At 46.2% G+C, this 19274-nt stretch overlaps 1 protein-coding gene across 1 annotated transcript; it reads right to left on the bottom strand.

The window, feature by feature from the left end:
• Window positions 1-6492: 6492 nt before the first annotated feature.
• Window positions 6493-18659, bottom strand: SDR9C7 (short chain dehydrogenase/reductase family 9C member 7). Its single transcript, XM_065886626.1, is given in 5 exon segments — window positions 6493-7407; window positions 14188-14360; window positions 15015-15273; window positions 18358-18619; window positions 18621-18659. Coding segments are annotated over 5 exon segments (1026 nt in total). The 3' UTR covers window positions 6493-7114.
• Window positions 18660-19274: the final 615 nt, after the last annotated feature.

Here is a 19274-nt window from a genome sequence, read left to right as displayed (position 1 = left end):
TGTGGGTCTTGCTTTTCCACATTAAAAGTATTCCAATGATCTGAGGTGAAATCAAAGTTCTTGAAACAGGACATGGCGTAATGTATATATAAGAACTTTGTAAAACTGTGAAGTGCTATACAAACATTATTTGTTATTAAATAGTTTGTACTTATATGAAGCATGTTTATATACCTACAGCTACATGCCATGGAGTGTGGCTAAGGAGAATCAGCTGCTGTCTTGGATCCAGATGATTGCTCTTTTCTGTCAAAGTAAATAACTAAGAGCTCATTTTATAACTGGATAGTACCTCTCCCTTATTTAATAGACTGGTGTCATCTCATGGGGCCACTACTTGGAATAAGAGGACATCCAGATGAAGAGAAATATACCTAAGTCATACCTCTGTCCCCCACACACTCCTTTACTCAGTGGGTGGCTACAGCAATGTTGTCTTGGTGACATCCAGGATGTCCCCAGCCTGTCTGATGTTTGATTCCTCAGCTGCTGCACCCCCTTCCCCATCAGACACGCAGCCAGCACCCTCAAGCCTCACAGGTCCAGCTGCCTGGCCAGCAGGTTCCCAAAGCCTGAGTCACATGTCACAATTAAGTCGTAGTTGTCTTGGAGGTGGCTCACCCCTCACTGGTCTTCGCAGATAACAGTGCAGAAGATGGAAGAACCCCCTGGGGGAGTTTTCCTCCTCCTTCAGTAGGAGAAATTCAGATCTCTCCTTTCCCGGCAACCTTGGAAGAGTTGGCATTTCTCTCCTTACCTACAAAGCCCTCTGAAATGTCTCCTAAGTGGAGTCTCAATTCTGCCTTTGAAGATTGTTTACTTGCAGTTCACATTCATTTCCTGGTCGAAACTTGTCCCTGACTATTAAATAAACACACACAATTTAAAAAAATCCTCACTCCTCCTGTTCCTCTGTCAGGAATTCCAAAAGGAACATTTTGTTATTGTTCCAAGTTTGGCATTAAAATTCTCTGTATCGTTTTGTTCTGGTCCAGATGCAGTATTTACACTGCTGTTGCTCAAGAATATCTCAAATATTCTGGCCAGGCAATAGTTCAGTGACCAGCAAGCCCCAATTACTCTGGATGGTGCTCTGTCCTCCCACCTCCCATCACTTCTGAGTTGAGGTTGACAGGAGATCAGACAGCTGAGGCTCAGGGGAAAGGCAGGCATGCCCCATAGGGGAAAAGGAGGCCATGGAGGACAGAGGCTCCCCTCCTTTCATGGGGAAAGAGCTGGAAGAGAGGCCCATGCAAGTCTGGCTAGAAGAGGTTCAGAAGGTTTATAGAAACAGAAGCAAAAGCCACATCACAGCTGCTGGCCAGAAAACCCTGCTACAAATGTGTGTGGACAGAGGTGCTCCCCAGGGTGAAATTAAGCACATGCTCAACGACTAGTATTCAGAAATAGAAGGACCTGCTCTGCCAGTTACTTTTAAGGTATGTAATTACCCTCTCTGAGTCTCAGTTTCTTCCTCATTAAAACTGAATAATAATATCCTTCTTTCAAGGTTGTTGTGAATATTAAAGTGCTTAGAACAGTGCCTGGTATGCAGTAACCACTATGTAAGTGTTTGCTATTGTAGTGTGTGGTGAACGGCAGGGACTGGAATCCTCTCTGCCATTTATTAGCTATGTAATTTTTTAATAAAATTAGTTAATTAATTAATTTTTGGCTGTGTTAGGTCTTCGTTGCTGTGCGCAGGTTTTCTTTTTAGTTGCAGCAAGCAGGGGTGGCTAGTGGGGGCTACTCTTCGTTGTGGTGCGTGGGCTTCTCATTGCGGTGGCTTCTCTTGTGGTGGAGCACGGGCTCTAGGTGCGCGGGCTTCAGTAGTTGTGGCACGCAGGCTCAGTAGTTGTGGATCGCGGGCTCTAGAACGCAGTCTCAGTAGTTGTGGTGCACGGGCTTAGGTGCTCTGCAGCATGTGGGATCTTCCCAGACCAGGGCTCGAACCCATGTCCCCTGCATTGGCAAGCGGATTCTTAACCACTGTGCCACCAGGGAAACCCCATTAGCTATGTAATCTTGTACAAATCACTTAACTTTCTGAGTCTTGGTTTCCTCCTTTATAAAATAGGGATAAAACCACAGGGCTTGTTGCAGGGGTTAAATAAAAATTAAATGGATAGTATTTGGAAAACACAGTGCTTGGGACAGAGTAAATGTCCAATAAATGCTAATTATTATTATTTCTATGATTTTGTTGTTACATTTCTCTCACCATCTCTAGTCTTGCTCCTCTTGTACCCCTCCAGTCCAGTTCATTCCAACTCATTCCTCAAGGGCAGCAAAACTATCTTCTTTAAAAGTAAGTAGCCTCAAAATGAATCTATAGTGACAGTAAGCATGTCAGTGGTTATCTGGAGCTAAGGCAGAGGAGAGGGAGGATGAACTGCAAAGGGGCACCAGGGAAATTTCTAGGATGAGAGAAATGTTCTATATATTGACTAATGGTGGATGCACAGGTATATTCATATGTCAAAACTCATCAAACTTTACAATTTAAAGGATGTATTTTGTTATATATAAATTTTGCCTCAATAACTGGTTGTTTCAAAAGGTAAGCAGCCTCCCTGGTCTTCTATTAGTTACATTACTATATTTTCTCTTTTCCATGACATTTATCAGTATATAAAATTATTTCATTCATTTCTTTATATGTCTATTCCCCAACTCCTCCCCCCATCAGAATAGAAACTCTTTGAGGGCAAGAGCTCTGTCTGTCTTGTCCACCACTATAACTCTGGCATTTAGAACTATGCCCAGAACACAGTAAGAGCACAGGAAATTCTTCTTGAATTTATTCAGACTAACTGATTAAAATCCTTCAATGGTTCTACCACCAAATTATACACTGATTTCATCCATTCTCATCATCCTTACTCCACTACTTTAACCTAAGGTAACAATAATTTCTTGCTTGGATTATGCAATGGTCTCTCTGGAGGGTGTCCTTACTTCTACCACTGCCCCCTCATTTCAGTCTCCAAAGAGCCCTTACAGTGATCTTTAAAAAATTTAAATCAGATCACATTTCTTCTCTGCTTTAAAAAAAAAAGTGGAAAAATTTGATTAAGAGGCTGAATAAGTGAATAAGAAAAGGAAAGTCAATTTAAAACTCTAGGAAAATACAAAAGCTATATAAGAAAAGTTGTGATCCTAATATGAAATAAACTAAAATGTAAAATTGGAGCACTTATAAATTTCAGTCCACAAATTCAAAACTACCTCAACTATTAATGATGGGGTGGGGGAATAGCCCTCAGAGCAAAAAACTAAGTCTTCTATCTGCATAGGTTACCTCTTAAATGTCTGTTGTGCCAGGACTTCCCCGATGGCACAGTGGTTAAGAATCTGCCTGCCAATGCAGGGACACTTGTTCGAACCCTGGTCTGGGAAGATCCCACATGCTGCGGAGCAACTAAGCCCGTGCGCTACAACTACTGAGCCTGGGCTCTAGAGTCCATGAGCCACAACTACTGAGCCCACGTGCCTAGAGCCCGTGCTCTGCAACAAGAGAAGCCACCGCAATGAGAAACCCACTCACTGCAATGAAGAGTAGCCCCTGCTCGCTGCAACTAGAGAAAGACCGCACGCAGCAACGAAGACAAAACTCAGCCAAAATAAATAAATAAATAAAAGAAAAAATTTTTTAAAATGTTTGTTGTTCCAGTCTACATGCCTTTTTTTTTTTTTTTAATATAAGTAAGCAGAGTGCCTTTTTTTTGGCTGCGTTGGGTCTTCATTGTTGCATGCGGGCTTTCTCTAGTTGTGGCAAGCAGGGGTTACTCTTGGTTGTGGTGTGCGTGCTTCTCATTGCGGTGGCTTCTCTTGTTAAACAGCGTGGGCTCTAGGTGTGCAGGCTTCAGTAGTTGTGGCACACAGGCTCAGTACTTGTGGCTTGTGGTCTAGAGCGCAGGCTCAGTAGTTGTGGTGCACAGGCTTAGTTGCTCCGTGGCGTGTGGGATCTTCCCGGACCAGGGATCAAACCCGTGTCCTCTGCATTGTCAGATGGATTCTTAACCACTACGCCACCAGGGAAGTCCCTACATGCCCTTTATATCTGATGAATCTCTACTGCCTTCCTGCCATGGTGGGACATGTGTCTTCTGTGAGGTCACCCAGAGTCTCATGTGCCTAAACACACAATGCAGCTGGGACTATCTTGAGTCTTGCCACTTCCCCAACATAGTACCAAAAAGTGAACCCTGGTCTTCCCTCATCAGAATTCACCAAAGTGAATCTCCTGGTCTTAGGGGAGAGGCCCTGCTTCTCTGAGACATTGTATAAACCCACAAGACACATTCCCTTTTGTTTCTTTCCCTAAATCCTATAATTTCTCTAAAGATATTAAGGTTGGGGGAAACTAAATCTGGAGAAAGTACAAGAAATGTATTTATTCTATTCCATTAGATATCTCACCCTAGGTAAAGAAGTACCAAATTGGCTCCCTACTTGAGTGGGGAAGGGGGAAATAAGAAAACAAGGAGCAATGAAAATGTGTAAATTAGTATCTCAAAATATTACCTAGCTATAGGTAGTATGGCTACTCCCCCTAGTAAATTTTTGTGTCTTCAACAAAGAAAATTTATTTTTGACCTAGATTTAACCTTCTCAATAGCATGGAGTCTGAGGTTTGAATTTTCCAGGGCAATAGGCACTGTGACTGTCTCCCCAACATTCCCATTCTGTCTTGTGATTAGTCTAAACAATTTGTGGCAATTTACCCCCTCGTCAGTGACTGGTCCACAGATGGACAAACCTAAGCCATCCAGGTCTCATTTGGGTCAATGTGATTTTTTTTTTAATATAAATTTATTTATTTTTGGCTGCATTGGGTCTTCATCGTTGGGTCTTCGTTGCCATGTGCAGGCTTTCTTTAGTTGCGGTGAGCAGGGGCTACTCTTCATTGGGGTGCACGGGCTTCCCATTGAGGTGGCTTCTCTTGTTGTGGAGCACAGGCTCTAGGTGCATGGGCTTCAGTAGTTGTGGCACGAGGGCTCAGTAGTTGTGGCTCATGGGCTCTAGAGCACAGGCTCTGCAGTTGTGGTGCACGGGCTTAGTTGCTCTGTGGCATGACCCAGACCAGGGCTCAAACCTCTGTCCCCTGCATTGGCAGGAGGATTCTTAAGCACTGTGCCACCAGGGAAGTCCCTGGGTCAATGAGATTTAAGGAAAGCCTCGGTGAGGGCTCTGGGAAAGAAACTTCCTAAATCTTTAGCGTCATGGAAAGACAGGCTCTCTCTTTTCTTATAAGTTGTGAATGAGGAAGCACAGAGTTCCCATTGCCACTGGCAGTCATGCCATAACAATAAAGGTAATTGGATTTAGGGTAAAGACTAAACTGTGGATGCCAGAGCAAAGAAGCAGAAAGATGATGCAGTTATCATTTAGCTATGGGGTCCTGCCCTAACTCTTTCTTTGTTGTTTAAACCAATGTGAGTTGACTTTTCTGTTACTTGCTGCTCAATGCATCCTACCTGATACAGAGAATTTGGTGCCAGGAATAGACGTGATGCAAATAACAGACTTAGTGGGTTGTATGGTAGCCCTCCAAAAAATACGTCCACACCCTAATCCCTAGAACCTGTGAATGTTACCTTCCTTGGAAAAGGGGTCTTTGGCAGATGTGATTAAGTTACATTTAATTATTTTCAAGTTCAGCTGGATGTTGAAGAGACACCAACTAAAGACATTTTAATTTTAAAAATTCACATTTGACTTTTATTACGTGATCACTCCTCAAGATCAAAAGTCTTTTCAATAGAACTTCATATGACTCAGAAGTTTAAGGATTTTTAAAGAATAATAATTTCGTTTCATGACTTTTTTTTTTTTTCGGTACGCAGGCCTATCACTGCTGTGGCATCTCCTGTTGTGGAGCACAGGCTCCGGACGCGCAGGCCCAGAGGCCATGGCTCGCGGGCCCAGCCGCTCCGTGGCACGTGGGATCTTCCCAGACCGGGGCATGAACCCGTGTCCCCTGCATCGGCAGGCAGACTCTCAACCACTGTGCCACCAGGGAAGCCCATTGTTTCCTGACTTTTTTGACAATGTTACTAATTTCGGGAATTTATTCTCCGATAACTACAATCCTAGTCTGGGAATCTAAACACCTGAGTTCTGTCATGGCTATGATGCTAGGGGACCTCCCATAAGTCACTTCCTCCTCTGAGCATTAGGTACTCCTATGGAACTATCAGCAGTTTCCAAGTGCCCAGATGCATCAGAATCATCTAGGTCCTTTTGACAAATACAGATTTCTGGGCCCCACCCAAGCCTAATAATCAGATTTTCTAACACCAAGGCCCAGGAATCTGTATTTTAATTAACCAGGTGATTATGATATACACAGCCAAGTTGGGGAACTACTGAATTAGATAAACTCTAGTGTTCCTCGTAGCTCCAAAAATTTGATTTTCTGTTTCTTCTATCACTATCCTGTCTCTGCTACTAGATATTGTGCTAAAATACAAAAACAAAACCACAAAATAAAGAGTGAAAAACCAAGACCATGATTCAATCATATTTGTATGCTTCTAGCGCCTACACAGGGCCTCGTCTATAGTAGGCACTCAGGTAATATTTGAAGAATTAATCAATGGTGATTAAACAAACAAGTGTTACTTCATGTGAGTCCCAATCACCTATGGATACAGAAATCCATAAAAGAGAGAGAAAATACTATGATAAACTTTTGCGTGATGTAATCTTGCACTCCCTGTTTGTCCTACTACATACTTCAAATAATGGTTTATGTGAATAAGGTTAATGCATATTTAGAGACATGAGAGGAAAGTGGTTGAGTTCTCCTGTGGGCTACATAATCCCACAAAATTTCCCAGTGGTGGTGATAACTGAGGGAGGCTCATGATTCAGCAGGAACTAGTTTTCCTCTCCTTGACTCCTCCAGGTCAAGAAAAAGCCATATCCTGATTGGGTGACAGATGGTCTTGGGGCCAGGCTGCAGGTCTTTGAACCTGTAAAGGCCCCCTCAGGTTTCTGTGAGGCCCCAGTGAGTAGGAACACCTTCTGTTAGAAGTTATCCATAAATTCACCACCAACAGGTAGGGTGTCAGCCAAGCAAGGTGTCCCCAGAACATCTGATACCCCCTCATGTGACCCTACAGTGCCTTCTCCCGCCCCCCCTCCTCCATACTCCACTGACCACCCCTTGGGCTTCCCCAGCTCGGACACTGTCTGCTGGCCTTGGAAGGTACCGCCTCAGGATGAAATCTGTCACAGGGGTGGGAAACTTAGCCAAGGGGAGGTAGAGGAGTTTGACATCCAGGCCAGGGTTGTAGTGGATGCGGGGGTTCTGGGAAACAGAAGCGTGCTCCATGCTGTTAGTGATTTCACTGATCCTTGACTCTGCCAGCTGCATCGTGTTCTTTAACTTGTCAGTATCTGTTTCAGGGTACAAGAGGGGGAAAAAATCAAAGGTTCTATTATTCTTCATTAAAGATTGTTTCTTCTGAATTCCATCCAAGCTCCTTTTTCACCAGACCACTGATCTAACATTTCAGGCAGATTTCACAAGCTCCAGGTTGCCCCTTAAACAAACACCCTATAAATAATCTTATTTCTCTTCCCGAATTCAATAGCTGTGAACTGAATTCCTACTATTGCATTAGACTAGCAATGAGAAGAACTGTGCCCAGTTCTGCCACTTATTAGTTGTGTGACTTTGAGCTTAAACTATCATCATCTGTAAAATGGGGATAATAATACCTGCCCTAGAGAATAATAAAGATGAATAATAGCAGGGTAGACAGTGGAAGAAAGAGGAGAGAAAACAGGTGAATATAAGTGCACAGAAAAATTGGAAGGAAATAAGGAAAAATACTGTCTGTCTGGTGAAATTCCTAGTCGCTGGAGGTTTTTTTTTTCCTACTGTGGACTTCCTAGAGTTTCCAAATTTTCTACAAAAGCATGCAGGGAAAAGATGTTATTAAAAAATAGTAACACTGCCTTTGCTTTGGTCATAAGGTCATTATGGGGCTCAGATGAGCTAAGGCACAGACCGGTACCTTGTAAGCCTCTAGCAAATGTGAGGGGCTGTTCCGTTAGCATGGTACACACGGGTGTGGAGATGGGTCCAAGTCTGCTGTAGCTTACAACACAGATAGGAGACAAGCCACACGATACACTTAGGGAGCCCTGACCTGCACCCTCACCCCAGGACTCTGGGAAGGGGGTAGCTCAGTGGGACTCATATTTCACTGAGCACCCCAAGGACTCAGGAGGAAGTGGTGCCTGAGAGTCAGACTTCGTGATAAGGGATTAGAACTTGAAAACAAAGAGGGAGCAAAAGCTAGCCTGACTTGGGGGTGGTCCAGGAAGGCAGAGAAGTCACCCCTTCTGTGCAGGACACTGGTGGGCAGTTGGTGAGGGCGGAACGGTGTCGTTCAAGTATGCTTTACCCCCACCCTCCGACTCCGAGGAACTCCTGTTTCTTCTTAAAGAGAAAACTACTGCAGTGAAAAGAGGTAAACTACATATTAGGGGTCCCAAAAAGAGCCACACTGACTTAAAGCCAGGCTGTCTATAGAGCAGTAATGTCTTAGGAATCCGATGCTCTGTGCTCCGTCCTTGGGTCTGACACAGAGTCCACCACCAGCAGGTTCCAGGCGGGGAAGTGAGTGTCAAAGGACCCATTCATGAAGCTCAGGGTTACGGCTCCCTCAGAGGCAGGGAAGGCTGTGTGGGCTGATGAGGATGAGGCAAGCTGATGGGATGAGATGGCTTTGGACCCACAAGCTGATGGGGTGGAAGAAGCTGCCTGAGACTCTGAAATAGTCTAAGGCACATCCTCTCCATGTTCTCTCAAATAGTTATTGCACTCCTGCTTTGTGCTGGGCACCCAGCTAGACATGGATTGAGGGAGACAGGGGTACCCTTTAGCCCCTGTCTGTCTCCTGGACGGTGAGGAAGAACTCAGGCTTTGCATTTGGGCATCCAGGAAACGTTTGTGCTATTGTGAGAATTCAGCGAAATGAAGTCTATAAAACAGCAGGCACTAGGCTTTGGCACTCAGTATGGACCCAACGGTCCTAGTCCCTCCCTAGGAAGAAAGGGGACTAAAAGGGGAATTTTTGGTGGCTTCCCTGGCAGGGTTGAGATAAAGAAAGAAACTTGGCAGGTGGCTGTGTTGCTGTGAAGTATGCTAACAAGCCAGGCTGTGCTCTGTGAGGACCAGAGCACTGTGTCCTGTTCACATGCTTATCCCAGTGACTCTGTGCGCTGCTTCTTCGGGAATGTGCCTAGGTTAGGTTGTTATTAACTAGCCATTTCCAGTATGGTTCTATTCTGGGGATAGCTAAAAATCGCTCCAAGATACCTGGCCTGTTCCCCGATTCACAAGCCAGGGGCCTGTTTGATTGGCCATAACAGTTTGCTGGAGTTCGTGTCCAGTGGTGCTTGTGACCACTCCTAAATATTTCTTCAGTCTGTCTCCACAGCACCTGCCCCACCCCCAACACTACCCCACATACATACATACTTCCCACAATGCCCAAGACCTTTCACTTCATGCCTTTGTCGGTCCTTCACTGGGTTTCTGAGGTGGCCTCCCAGCTGGTCTCACGTCTCCACCCTCATCCTTCCCACGGCACACAAATCTGATCAGGTCATTTCAGAGCCATTTAATAAAAGGCTCTCCAAGGTCCTTCAGGATGAGAGCCACACTTCTTCTTTTTTTTTTTTTTACAGCCACACTTCTTATTGGAGCCATCAAAGTCTTCTACTATCCGACTCGTAACGTCTCCCGGCTTCATCCCCATGCCCACCTCTTTACACTCAGGCCAGACTAGTCATAACAACGATGGCTAAGATTGTTGAGCCCTTATCATATGGCTGAGCTGAGTACTTTACATTCTTGTTTAACTCTCCTAACAACCCACGAGAGAGGAATTATTATACTTTATCGTGGAGAGACTGAAGTATAGAGAGTTGTGTAACACGGTTAGAGAGACTACTGTCGTCTATAGCTTGCATCCACACCACCTTCGAAAGCACACAAGTGCTATGGCAGGTCTCCCAACTGTGGCTCATGCTCTTCCCTCTGTGAAACATTTGCCATCTTTTTCCCTTTTGGTGATGAACTCCTATTTATTCTTCAAAACTCACTAGGACACCAATGGTCACCTCTGTGAAGGTTTTTGTGACAGCAGAATTAAGTCCCTGTACTGTTGCTTTGTTTGTTTGTTTTTAAAATTTACGTCATTTAATTAATTAATTTATTTATTTATGGCTGTGTTGGGTCTTAGTTTCTGTGAGTGGGCTTTCTCTAGTTGCGGCGAGCGGGGGCCACTCTTCATCGTGGTGCGCGGCCCTCTCACTGTCGCAGCCTCTCCTGTTGCGGAGCACAGGCTCCAGACGCACAGGCTCAGTTGTTGCTTTGTTTTGTATGCATGTCCATTGTTGCACAATTTGTGTGGCGTTATACTTGCTTTCAGACCTCCCCTTCTAGATTCCTAGAGATTTTTGTCTCATCTGTGTATCCCAGTAAACACTAGTAAAACTTAAGTAAAAATTAGAGTATGATCACTCAGAAAATTTTTTATCTAAAAGTAGTCAAATGCCTGCGTAAAAATTTTCCTCTGAAATTGTGGAGAGAACTACAGATGAATCAGCCTATAGTATTTTATAACCCAACCCTTACTTTTCTTCTGAAGAACATCAGCTTTTCAACAGTGGTTTTCAGAGGAAGTTCGCCTTTGTACACATTCTTTTAGGGACCTCACTGAAGACTCTACAGCTTCTGCCTGCATTGAGCTACTTAGAAAACGTCTTTGTGGTTTCCAGATGCTGGCTGAGTCTGTGTTTCACCCCAGCCTCATAGTGACCCCATAAATAATTTGGATCATTCTTTGCTAACTGAGAGCTTTAGGGGAAACTCACAGGGAATATATATTATCCTCCCCCAACCCCCAAACAGTTATTCCCCTTGTTTATAGCAACAGCTACAGATTTCTCTCTGGGAATCCACACCTCTTCCATTCTGAGTCCTTTGGTCTAGGTAGAGTGCATGACCCAGCCTGAGCCAATCAGAGCTTCACATTTCCCCGGGCACAGTGATGGGCTCAGGGTTGAGTACATCCTGCAATTCCCTCTGCTCCTGCCATCACTGGCCCACCAAGTCAGAGTAAATCTTAGACCGTTTGGGGGAGCTACTGGAAAGGACTATCCTGGGAGGAGATGAGGAGATGCTGCAGCCATGGGACCCCACCAACAGGGGAGAGAGCTGTAAGCCTGAAGCTAGTACAGAAGAAGCAGAGCCAAGAAATAGGGTGATTTGAAATGAAAATAGAGCTTTCCTCAGCTAGTGAAGGGTTTACCACGGCTGGATTGTAAAGGACAAGTGTCAGCTGAGAGAGCACAAGACAAAGGGCAGTCACATGGATCAGCACAGCTGGTGTATTAGCTCTAATTCTATCGATTTAGTTAGCATTTGAAACATCCAGCCCTCTGTTCAAATATTTATTGCAATTCCTGGTTACTTTAAGACCTCTAACAAGCCTGAATAAATCTACAAGTACTGAAAAAAAAAAAAAAAGAAATAGGGTGAAAGCAGGTCCTAAGAACATCATTTGTGGACTGGATCAGGCAGTGCCTGAAGCCCATATCCTTATACTTTTTAGTAATAAGCATCAAGAAATTCCTTTTCTGCTTAAATGATTTGGGTTGGATTTTCTGTCACCTGTAACTGAAAAGCCCTAACTGATCCTCAGAACTTTTTACTTCTCCTCACAGAATTCTAATATGTCCAGAACTGAAAGATTACTTTCCCCAAGGAATACTTCTCCAAATACTTCTCCCTGACTTTTCCCTAAATCAATGAATGAATGATGCCTCCACCCATCAGGTTTCTTGAACTAAACCTAGCACTCGTCCTGGATGGCTTTCTCTCCCTCCCAGTACCAGGAGGTCTAATACACACCGGGCATCTATCAACTTCTTTCCATCTCCTCCACTTCTCTGTATCCTAAACCACCGACATGTGTAGCCTGGAATACCGCAGCAACCACAGCAGGCTTTCCCAATCACAGATCAGATCACATCCTTAATCCTCAGTGTGCTTTGATGCTCTAATTTATCCTGGGTCTCTTCTGCTCCCCCTGCACTGCTCCCCACCCTCTGGTATCTTTAAAGTTCCTCTAAGGGAACTCAGTGCCTCAGGGCCTTCCTGAAAAAACTTTCTTGCCTATCCACTTTCCAACAATGCCTAACTTATTCTTCCCCAAAGTCAAATCAGAGAAGCCCTCCCTACACCATAATCTAAACTGGGGCCCCACTCCCAACCCTATTCTTTTTTTCATGGCCTTGTGTTTCTTCCCATGGTCGTTATCCACATTTGTCACTAAATGTGTGTGTTGTTATTAAGATCTATCTCCTCCACTGGGCCTTAAGCTGCAGGCAGCCAGCTGTGTGCCCTGCTGCTTTGTCCACTCTCACCCCCGGCCCTACCCAGTGCCTGGCATGTGGTAGGCTCTCAATAAAATGTGCATTAGGTGAATAAATGGCTGTTATGGTTTTAAGTTATGGTGTCTTGGCTTTTTACTCTGTGGATGTTGGAGGTCTAGGAGAGCAATTCACTAAAATAACCACCCCTGCCCCCCAGACAGTTAGATACCTGCCATTAATTTAACTGAGTGATTATATTTAGCCCATTCAGAGTTTCTGGGTATATGTTTAAAATTCATCACTTTGGATGATTGCTAGTTAAGAATATCTCTTTGCAACACAGCTCGCAGGTACCAGTGTACTAGAGAAAAGGAGGCCATGCTCTTTTTCTCTATTATACTGGTAATAGATAAAAACAACAAACTTTTAAATCAAATTGTTCCTACCAGGAAGCAGATAATATTCTAAGCACTTTTTATATATTAACTCATTTAATTTTTACAACCCATTACAGATGAGAAAACTGAGCAACTGGCCCAAGGCAAGCAGGAGAGATGAAATTTACAGTCAGGCAGCCTAGTTTCAGAGTCTAAGAGCTTAAAACCACAACAGGAAATTGCCTCTCAGGGATGTTCATGGAAGTCAAGTAAAAGAGAGGGGAAAAAATCTGGCTTAGGGAAATATATGACTAGGCCACTGAGGCCCAAATGGAGCAGGACGGGGCTGAGAGCCGGCTGCTTCACTCTGGACCAGGGGAACCTCCTGAGCCAGAAAAATGCCAGCCCCACCTTTCTGTCCCACACAAGGGCAGCTCCAAGGGTGGCCCTGAGGGGCTGTTCCCCCTCCAGGCACTTGGAGGGGAGAAATGGAGAGAAGCAGGAAATCTTGTGAATGATCCTCTCCTGAAACCAACTGGCTTGGCTTTGGGATTAGATGCTCTGAGTGAACGTGGGGCCGCCCGGGCCTCAGAGTAGGCCTCTCCCTCCGACCACGAGGTACTCCACCAGGTCTTTTGGCCAATCCCTCCTCCGCTGCATCTGCAGGCCACCCCTCCTCTTGGTCTCCAATGGTGGGGGCTCCGTGCATCCCTCAAACTGGAAGAGTTCCCCAAACTGTGAGTTTGGGACAGTATAGTAAACAGCTGTGATGTCCCTCCTCTACTCTCCAGAAACACCTGAGATTCACAGGAGACCCTTAGGCCAGGGAGAAAGAGAGCTCCCAGAGCCCCTTCCTTTAAAACATTCGTGTGATTTTCCTCTTTACTGATTTGACAAGCACTTAGTGCATGAGAGATACTTCACAGACATTAATCCTCACAGCAGCACTGTGAGGTAGGCACTATCATTGACTCCATTTTATAGATGAGAAAGCTGAGGCTTAAGGCGACTAGGTAACATTCTCAGAGTCTCCTCCTAGCCCGTAAGTGGCAGAGCCAGGCTTCAAACCCAGGCAGTCTGGCTCAAGTAGCTGTGCTCTTAATAACTTCTCTGTACTCATGGCAGTGCGTTTTCACCTGATTCACCTGCATACGGATGTTTGGGGGGAAAGCAGGTGCCAGGGGCGGGTGGGCAGCATCTCTCTTAACACCCCCATCTCCCTGCAGCTATGGTTTTGTCACTCCCCCAGCAGTTCTCAAATCCCAGCTCTGCCACCAGCTGTGTGGCCTTGGGCTCATAACCCCTCTGAGCCTCCATCCATCATCTGTAAAATGAAAGTGGGTCAGTGACCCCCCAAGACCTTTCCATCCCTCTCAGAGATCCCTTTCTCTCCTGGGGAACGCACAGATATGGAAGTACTCCTCTCCATAGCTCTCGCGGGTCTCCTGAGGCAGCCGCTCCCACAGCTTGCACATGCTCTTCTCCATGCCCTCCAGGTCCTTCTTGCCCAGAATGGATGTCCGGTAGTTCCCCGGCTCAATGATGCTGACTTTCACCCCGAAGTAGTGGAGCTCACGCCTGGGAAAGAAGAGCTGGACTCAGTCTGGGACTCCACGATGACAAAGGATCATCAGGGAAAGTCACCTCTGACACCTCTAGAGGAGCTGATCTCCAGAGATCAGGAACCTGGAGGTGTGCCCCCCACCCCTGCACCAGGCCCAGCACGGCTTTCATGCAAATAAGCCCTTTCCCAAGCCTGTCTCTGGACAATTCACATTAGGCAAGCCTAGCCGGGAGGAATTTAGACCAAAGCCTTGCTCCGACCAGGTCCCTCCCACTCAGCTCCACCCCCAATGCCTAGGTGGCAAAGGAGTGAAGGGATCTATGCAAGGCTTGCATCCTTCTCAGAGGGCTGCCCACAGCACATCTGCCCCCAGACCTCTCTGTCTGTTTGGAGGACTCTCCCTCCTACTCCCACAGGCCCAAGCAGCGTGTTGCTTATTCTGAGACAGCTCGAGGGAAGGCTGCTCATCACCACCCCACCTCTTCTCATTCCTCTTCTCTGGGTCCCTGAGGAAGGCCCCTGGAGGTCTAGCCTTCCTCCTGCTACTGTTTTAGCATCTTCTCTCCAGATCTCCCCTGCCCACAGGGTGCCCCCATCCAGCCCTCTCTTCCTAAGGTGAAACCCCCAGAACTCCTACCCTGACTGGTTTGGCACCTGGGCCCAGTCACCTGATGCTGTCAGAGAAGGCCTCGACGCCAAACTTAGAGACGCAGTAGCCGCCACCAATGATAGCCACATGGCCACCAGAGCTGGACATTTTGACGACCCTGCCCTGGGCTTTCTTGACCATGGGCAGCTTATGGAGAGTCGCTTCGATCAGTCCCACCAGGTTCACGTTGATCACCTTCACATAGTCTTCCTTGGTCAGCCATTCATTGGGACCATTGGGCAGGCCTACACCAGCATTGTTCACCAGGGCCCAGAGGCCTGGGGGCACAGTGGAGGGAGGGAGAACCAGACAAAAATCAGCAGTGTCTCTGGAAAAGCACCAGGGTCCACGACCCCCCCAGCTCAGGGCTGCTGAGGATGGTTGAGCATGTCACAAGGCACAAGACAGCCAGTCTGGCAGTGTGGGGTGGGGAGCTATGACAGCCCAAAGGAACATGGGCCTTTTACTAATGGGTTTGCCCTAAAGGGGCAGTTTTTCTGATTCACACAGTCTGCCAGCTAGCTGGACACTGTACCAGCTACAATCCAGGCTTTAGCTAATAGCATCTAAGCTATTGGCTCTGGGAAAAGAGATCTCATTTTCATACCAATGAATTAATGTTTCAATTCCTTACCCCATCATGCTTCCCCCTCTCTGTTCATCTGAGTGTAAGGAACCAACTCCATTTCACACATTACCAAAATTACTCTGTTCATCCATTCATTCAACCATTCACACATTCATTCATTTCATGCATCTGTCAGTTACAGAGGAAGGTGCTAGAGACATTAAATGAACAAAACATGGTCTTAATCCTCAACGATCTCAGAAACCAGAGAAGAAATAAATAAGACTTATAAACAAATACAGAAGACATTCAAATAAAATAATTTTGGAAAAATGTGAAAAGGGCTCCCTTTGAGATATTTAAATTGAGTTGGTATAAATGGAGAGAAATATTGCTAGGTATTGTCATTCAGCTCTGCAAGAGCCAGGCTTGAAGAGCCTCAAGTTCTAGTCCTGGTTCTACCTCCAGCCTTGGACAGGTCACTTCCTTTCCCTGGGCCTCAGGTTCATTGTTGAGTGGATTAGGACAGCTGTTTCCAACCTGTGGTTTGCAGTCCTGAGAGCTTTCAGGCTGAACCCCAGAACCTGATAAGGAAGGGAGATGCAGGAGAACCTCAATTTTCATTTGTCTTACATACTGAGGTTCCAAGTAAAATTCCACTTGGGGGACGGGCCTGGGGTTCCTTCCCTTTCCGTCCCCTTATCTCACTACCCCACCTTGGCCTCTGTAGCCTCAAGATACTCTTCCACACACACGAGGGCAGGTCTAGATGTAAACACCAATCATGGTTCACCCCTTCCCCTAGGCCTGGGGTCCCCACACAAGCTGTGTCCCCATCCTATCTTTCTGCCTTCCTCCAAGTAGAGACCCCAGGAGACCAACTGGCTGGCAGGACTCAGAGCCTTCCCAGCTAGGGGAGACTCTTGTCTTACAGTGGAAGAAAGGAGCTGCTGAGACCCAAAGACTGTAAAACCCGAGTGGTCTCTGCCTCGCTGCCACCTCTGATCATCCCTGGTAAATAGCTCTGCCTGCTGGCAAACCAGGACAACTTTAATTTTTCTTTTTTCTGCAAAGAGAGCTAGAGAACTTTCAAAACAGTGTGAACAGCTTTAGGGTCATGCCAACTTGTCATGTCCAGAGACTCTGAGGGGCAAGAAGAAAGCATGCAAGTATCCCTTCCTCCCATTTCCCAGTGCTTCTTAGACCGAAGATGTTGCCCAATGACCCCCCAGAGATGTCCCCATACTAATCCCTGGAACCTGTGAATATGGTGGATTACATGGGAAAGAGGAATTAAGGTAGCAGATGAAATTTAAGTTGCTTAACTGACCTTAAAATGGGGAAATTATCGTGGATTAGCTTGGCAAGCCCAATACAATCACAAAGGTCCTTCTAAGTGGAGAGGGAGCCAGAAGACAGAGAACCAGAGAGATGGCAGCCTGAGAAAGACTCAGCCCAACCTTGCGGCCTTGAAGATGAAGAAGGTCATGAACCAAGGAATGCAGGAGGCCTTTAGAAGCTGGAAAAGATGATGAAATGCAATCTTCCCTAGAGCTCTGTTAACACTTTGATTTTAGTCCAGTGAGACCCATTTTGGACTTCTGACTTCCAGAACTATAAGATAATAAATTTGTGCTCTTTTAAGCCACCGACTTTGTGTGCATTTATTACAGCAGCAATAGGAAACTAATTAATATACCCAGTGAGTCATTAACACAAGTGGCTCAAAGCTGAATGTAGGGCACTGGGCGGAGACAGCCTGTTGAAGAAAGAAACTGACTCTTGCTGAATTATTCATAACTTAGTTCATTTGACAAATATTTATTGAGCACCTTACTAGATGCCAGACACTGTTCTAAGCACTAAGGATATATAATAAATAAAAGGAAAAACACCTGCCCCACTAGAAGCTTTATTCTAGCCGGAGAAATAGAAAATAAATAAGAAAAATAAGTAAAATATATTGAATATTGGATAGCGGTAGATGCCAAGGAGGAAAATAAAGCAAGAGTTATTGTCTGCCCCTTCTGGGCCCCAGAGCTCTCCTGCCCTGACTCGTGTGCACAGTCCCCAGATTAGCTCCCTCAGGAGTCAAGACTTCCCCCAGGCTGCTCCTTCTACAACTGAGCCACCCTGTTCTTCCATTCCTACACCTACATCTTGCGTGTGGGAAGATCCCTGGGTGGGTCCCCATTCAGTCCTAGTCCATCCTTAGCCCACAGCCTCCTTTCCCAATAAGAGCAGGCACCCTGACATAGGCACTTACCCTTAGGTCAACCTGGTATCCATCATGATATGAGGAGGAGGAGAGATCTCGCTCCCCACCCTGCAGTCTAGCCTGACACAGTCAAGGAGAACAAATGTCCCCACTCAGGGAGTCCAACCTCATGTTCCCTCTCTCCTCCCCCTAGCCTGATTCTGACAAGAAGTGTGCTCACATTTTTATAGGAGCTGACAGTTAGGACTACCAAAGTCCCAGTGAGGCTACTCCATCTTTCCGACAGACGGAATGCATATTCCCTCCCTGAACATCTAGCGCAACCTCCCCCAAACCCTGCTAACCCTCTGAGTTTCTGGGAAAGAAAACTTCCTTGGGAAATCACCTCTTCATGTGGACAGTCCAAACCCTGCAACAGGTCCAATCCCACTGAGCTACAGGCCCGGTCCCTTTCTCTACATCACCTCTCCCATCCCATCTGAACAACAGGGTCCCCGATAACTCTCAGATACCCGCGGGAGAAAGAGAGAAAAAGAAGGATAAACTGAGAAAGCCAAAGAATGCAATTCGTCCCACCTTGCTCTCCCACTTGGTCCCTCACCCACTGGGCTGCTGCTTTGATGCTCTCAGTCTTGGTGACATCCAATAGGGTGGTCTGCAGCTGGTAGGAGGTAACCTGCTGAAGCTTCTGGGCCCCCTCCTCAGTGAAGCAAGCAGCCAGCGCCCGCATGCCCCGATCAACCAGCTGCGTGGCCAGGAGGTTCCCGAATCCCGAGTCACAGCCCATGATGAAGACGTACTTGTTCGAGAGGTTGCGGACCAGATTGCAGTTCTTGAACATACAAGTACATAAAGGAGAGGTCCGTGATAGGCGCCATAGCAGAGGGGAGAGGTGATGGCCAAGAAGAATCGGGCTCAGAAGATAGCAGGAGAGGCTGGTCCTCTGAGCCCCAGTCTGCTGGAGCCTGTTGAGAAGAGCTCTCCTCCCTTCTGCTGCCGGCGACAGATGCACGGCCACTGGGTGAGCCACTCTATAACTTGTATAGGTGGATGCATCACCATGCCAATTTGCCTAGATGCAAGAAATTCAAGTCCAACCTGAAGCTTTGTCACTTCAGACAGCCCTGGTGGCTCCCTCTCTGTCTCCCCCAGCCCTAATGGGTGAAGATGCCAAGGATGGGAAAAACCACAGTGGTGATGTTAGTGCTGAGAAGTGGCTCACCTGGGTGGTCTGAGCAGAGGAAAGAAGGAAGGATGACTCAGCCCAGAGGATCCTCCTGGAAATCCCCCACTTCCAGCCCAGGGATCAAAATCCTTTGTCATGAATGCGGGCATGTGAAGAAATGTAACTGTTATTTTCGGTGGAAAAATTAAGACAAACTCACTAACGCAAAACAAACAAAATTGGTTTTGTGCCCTCCAAACCCCAAGAGAAATGAATTCCAGGTTATCAGCTCTTTGGAATTCTCTGTCCTTAGGTGAGTCTCCATTGC

The sequence above is a fragment of the Phocoena phocoena genome, chromosome 11 (genome assembly GCF_963924675.1).
Source record: "Phocoena phocoena chromosome 11, mPhoPho1.1, whole genome shotgun sequence".
NCBI classification, from domain to species: Eukaryota; Metazoa; Chordata; class Mammalia; order Artiodactyla; family Phocoenidae; genus Phocoena; species Phocoena phocoena.
This window is presented reverse-complemented; position numbering and strand designations above follow the sequence as displayed.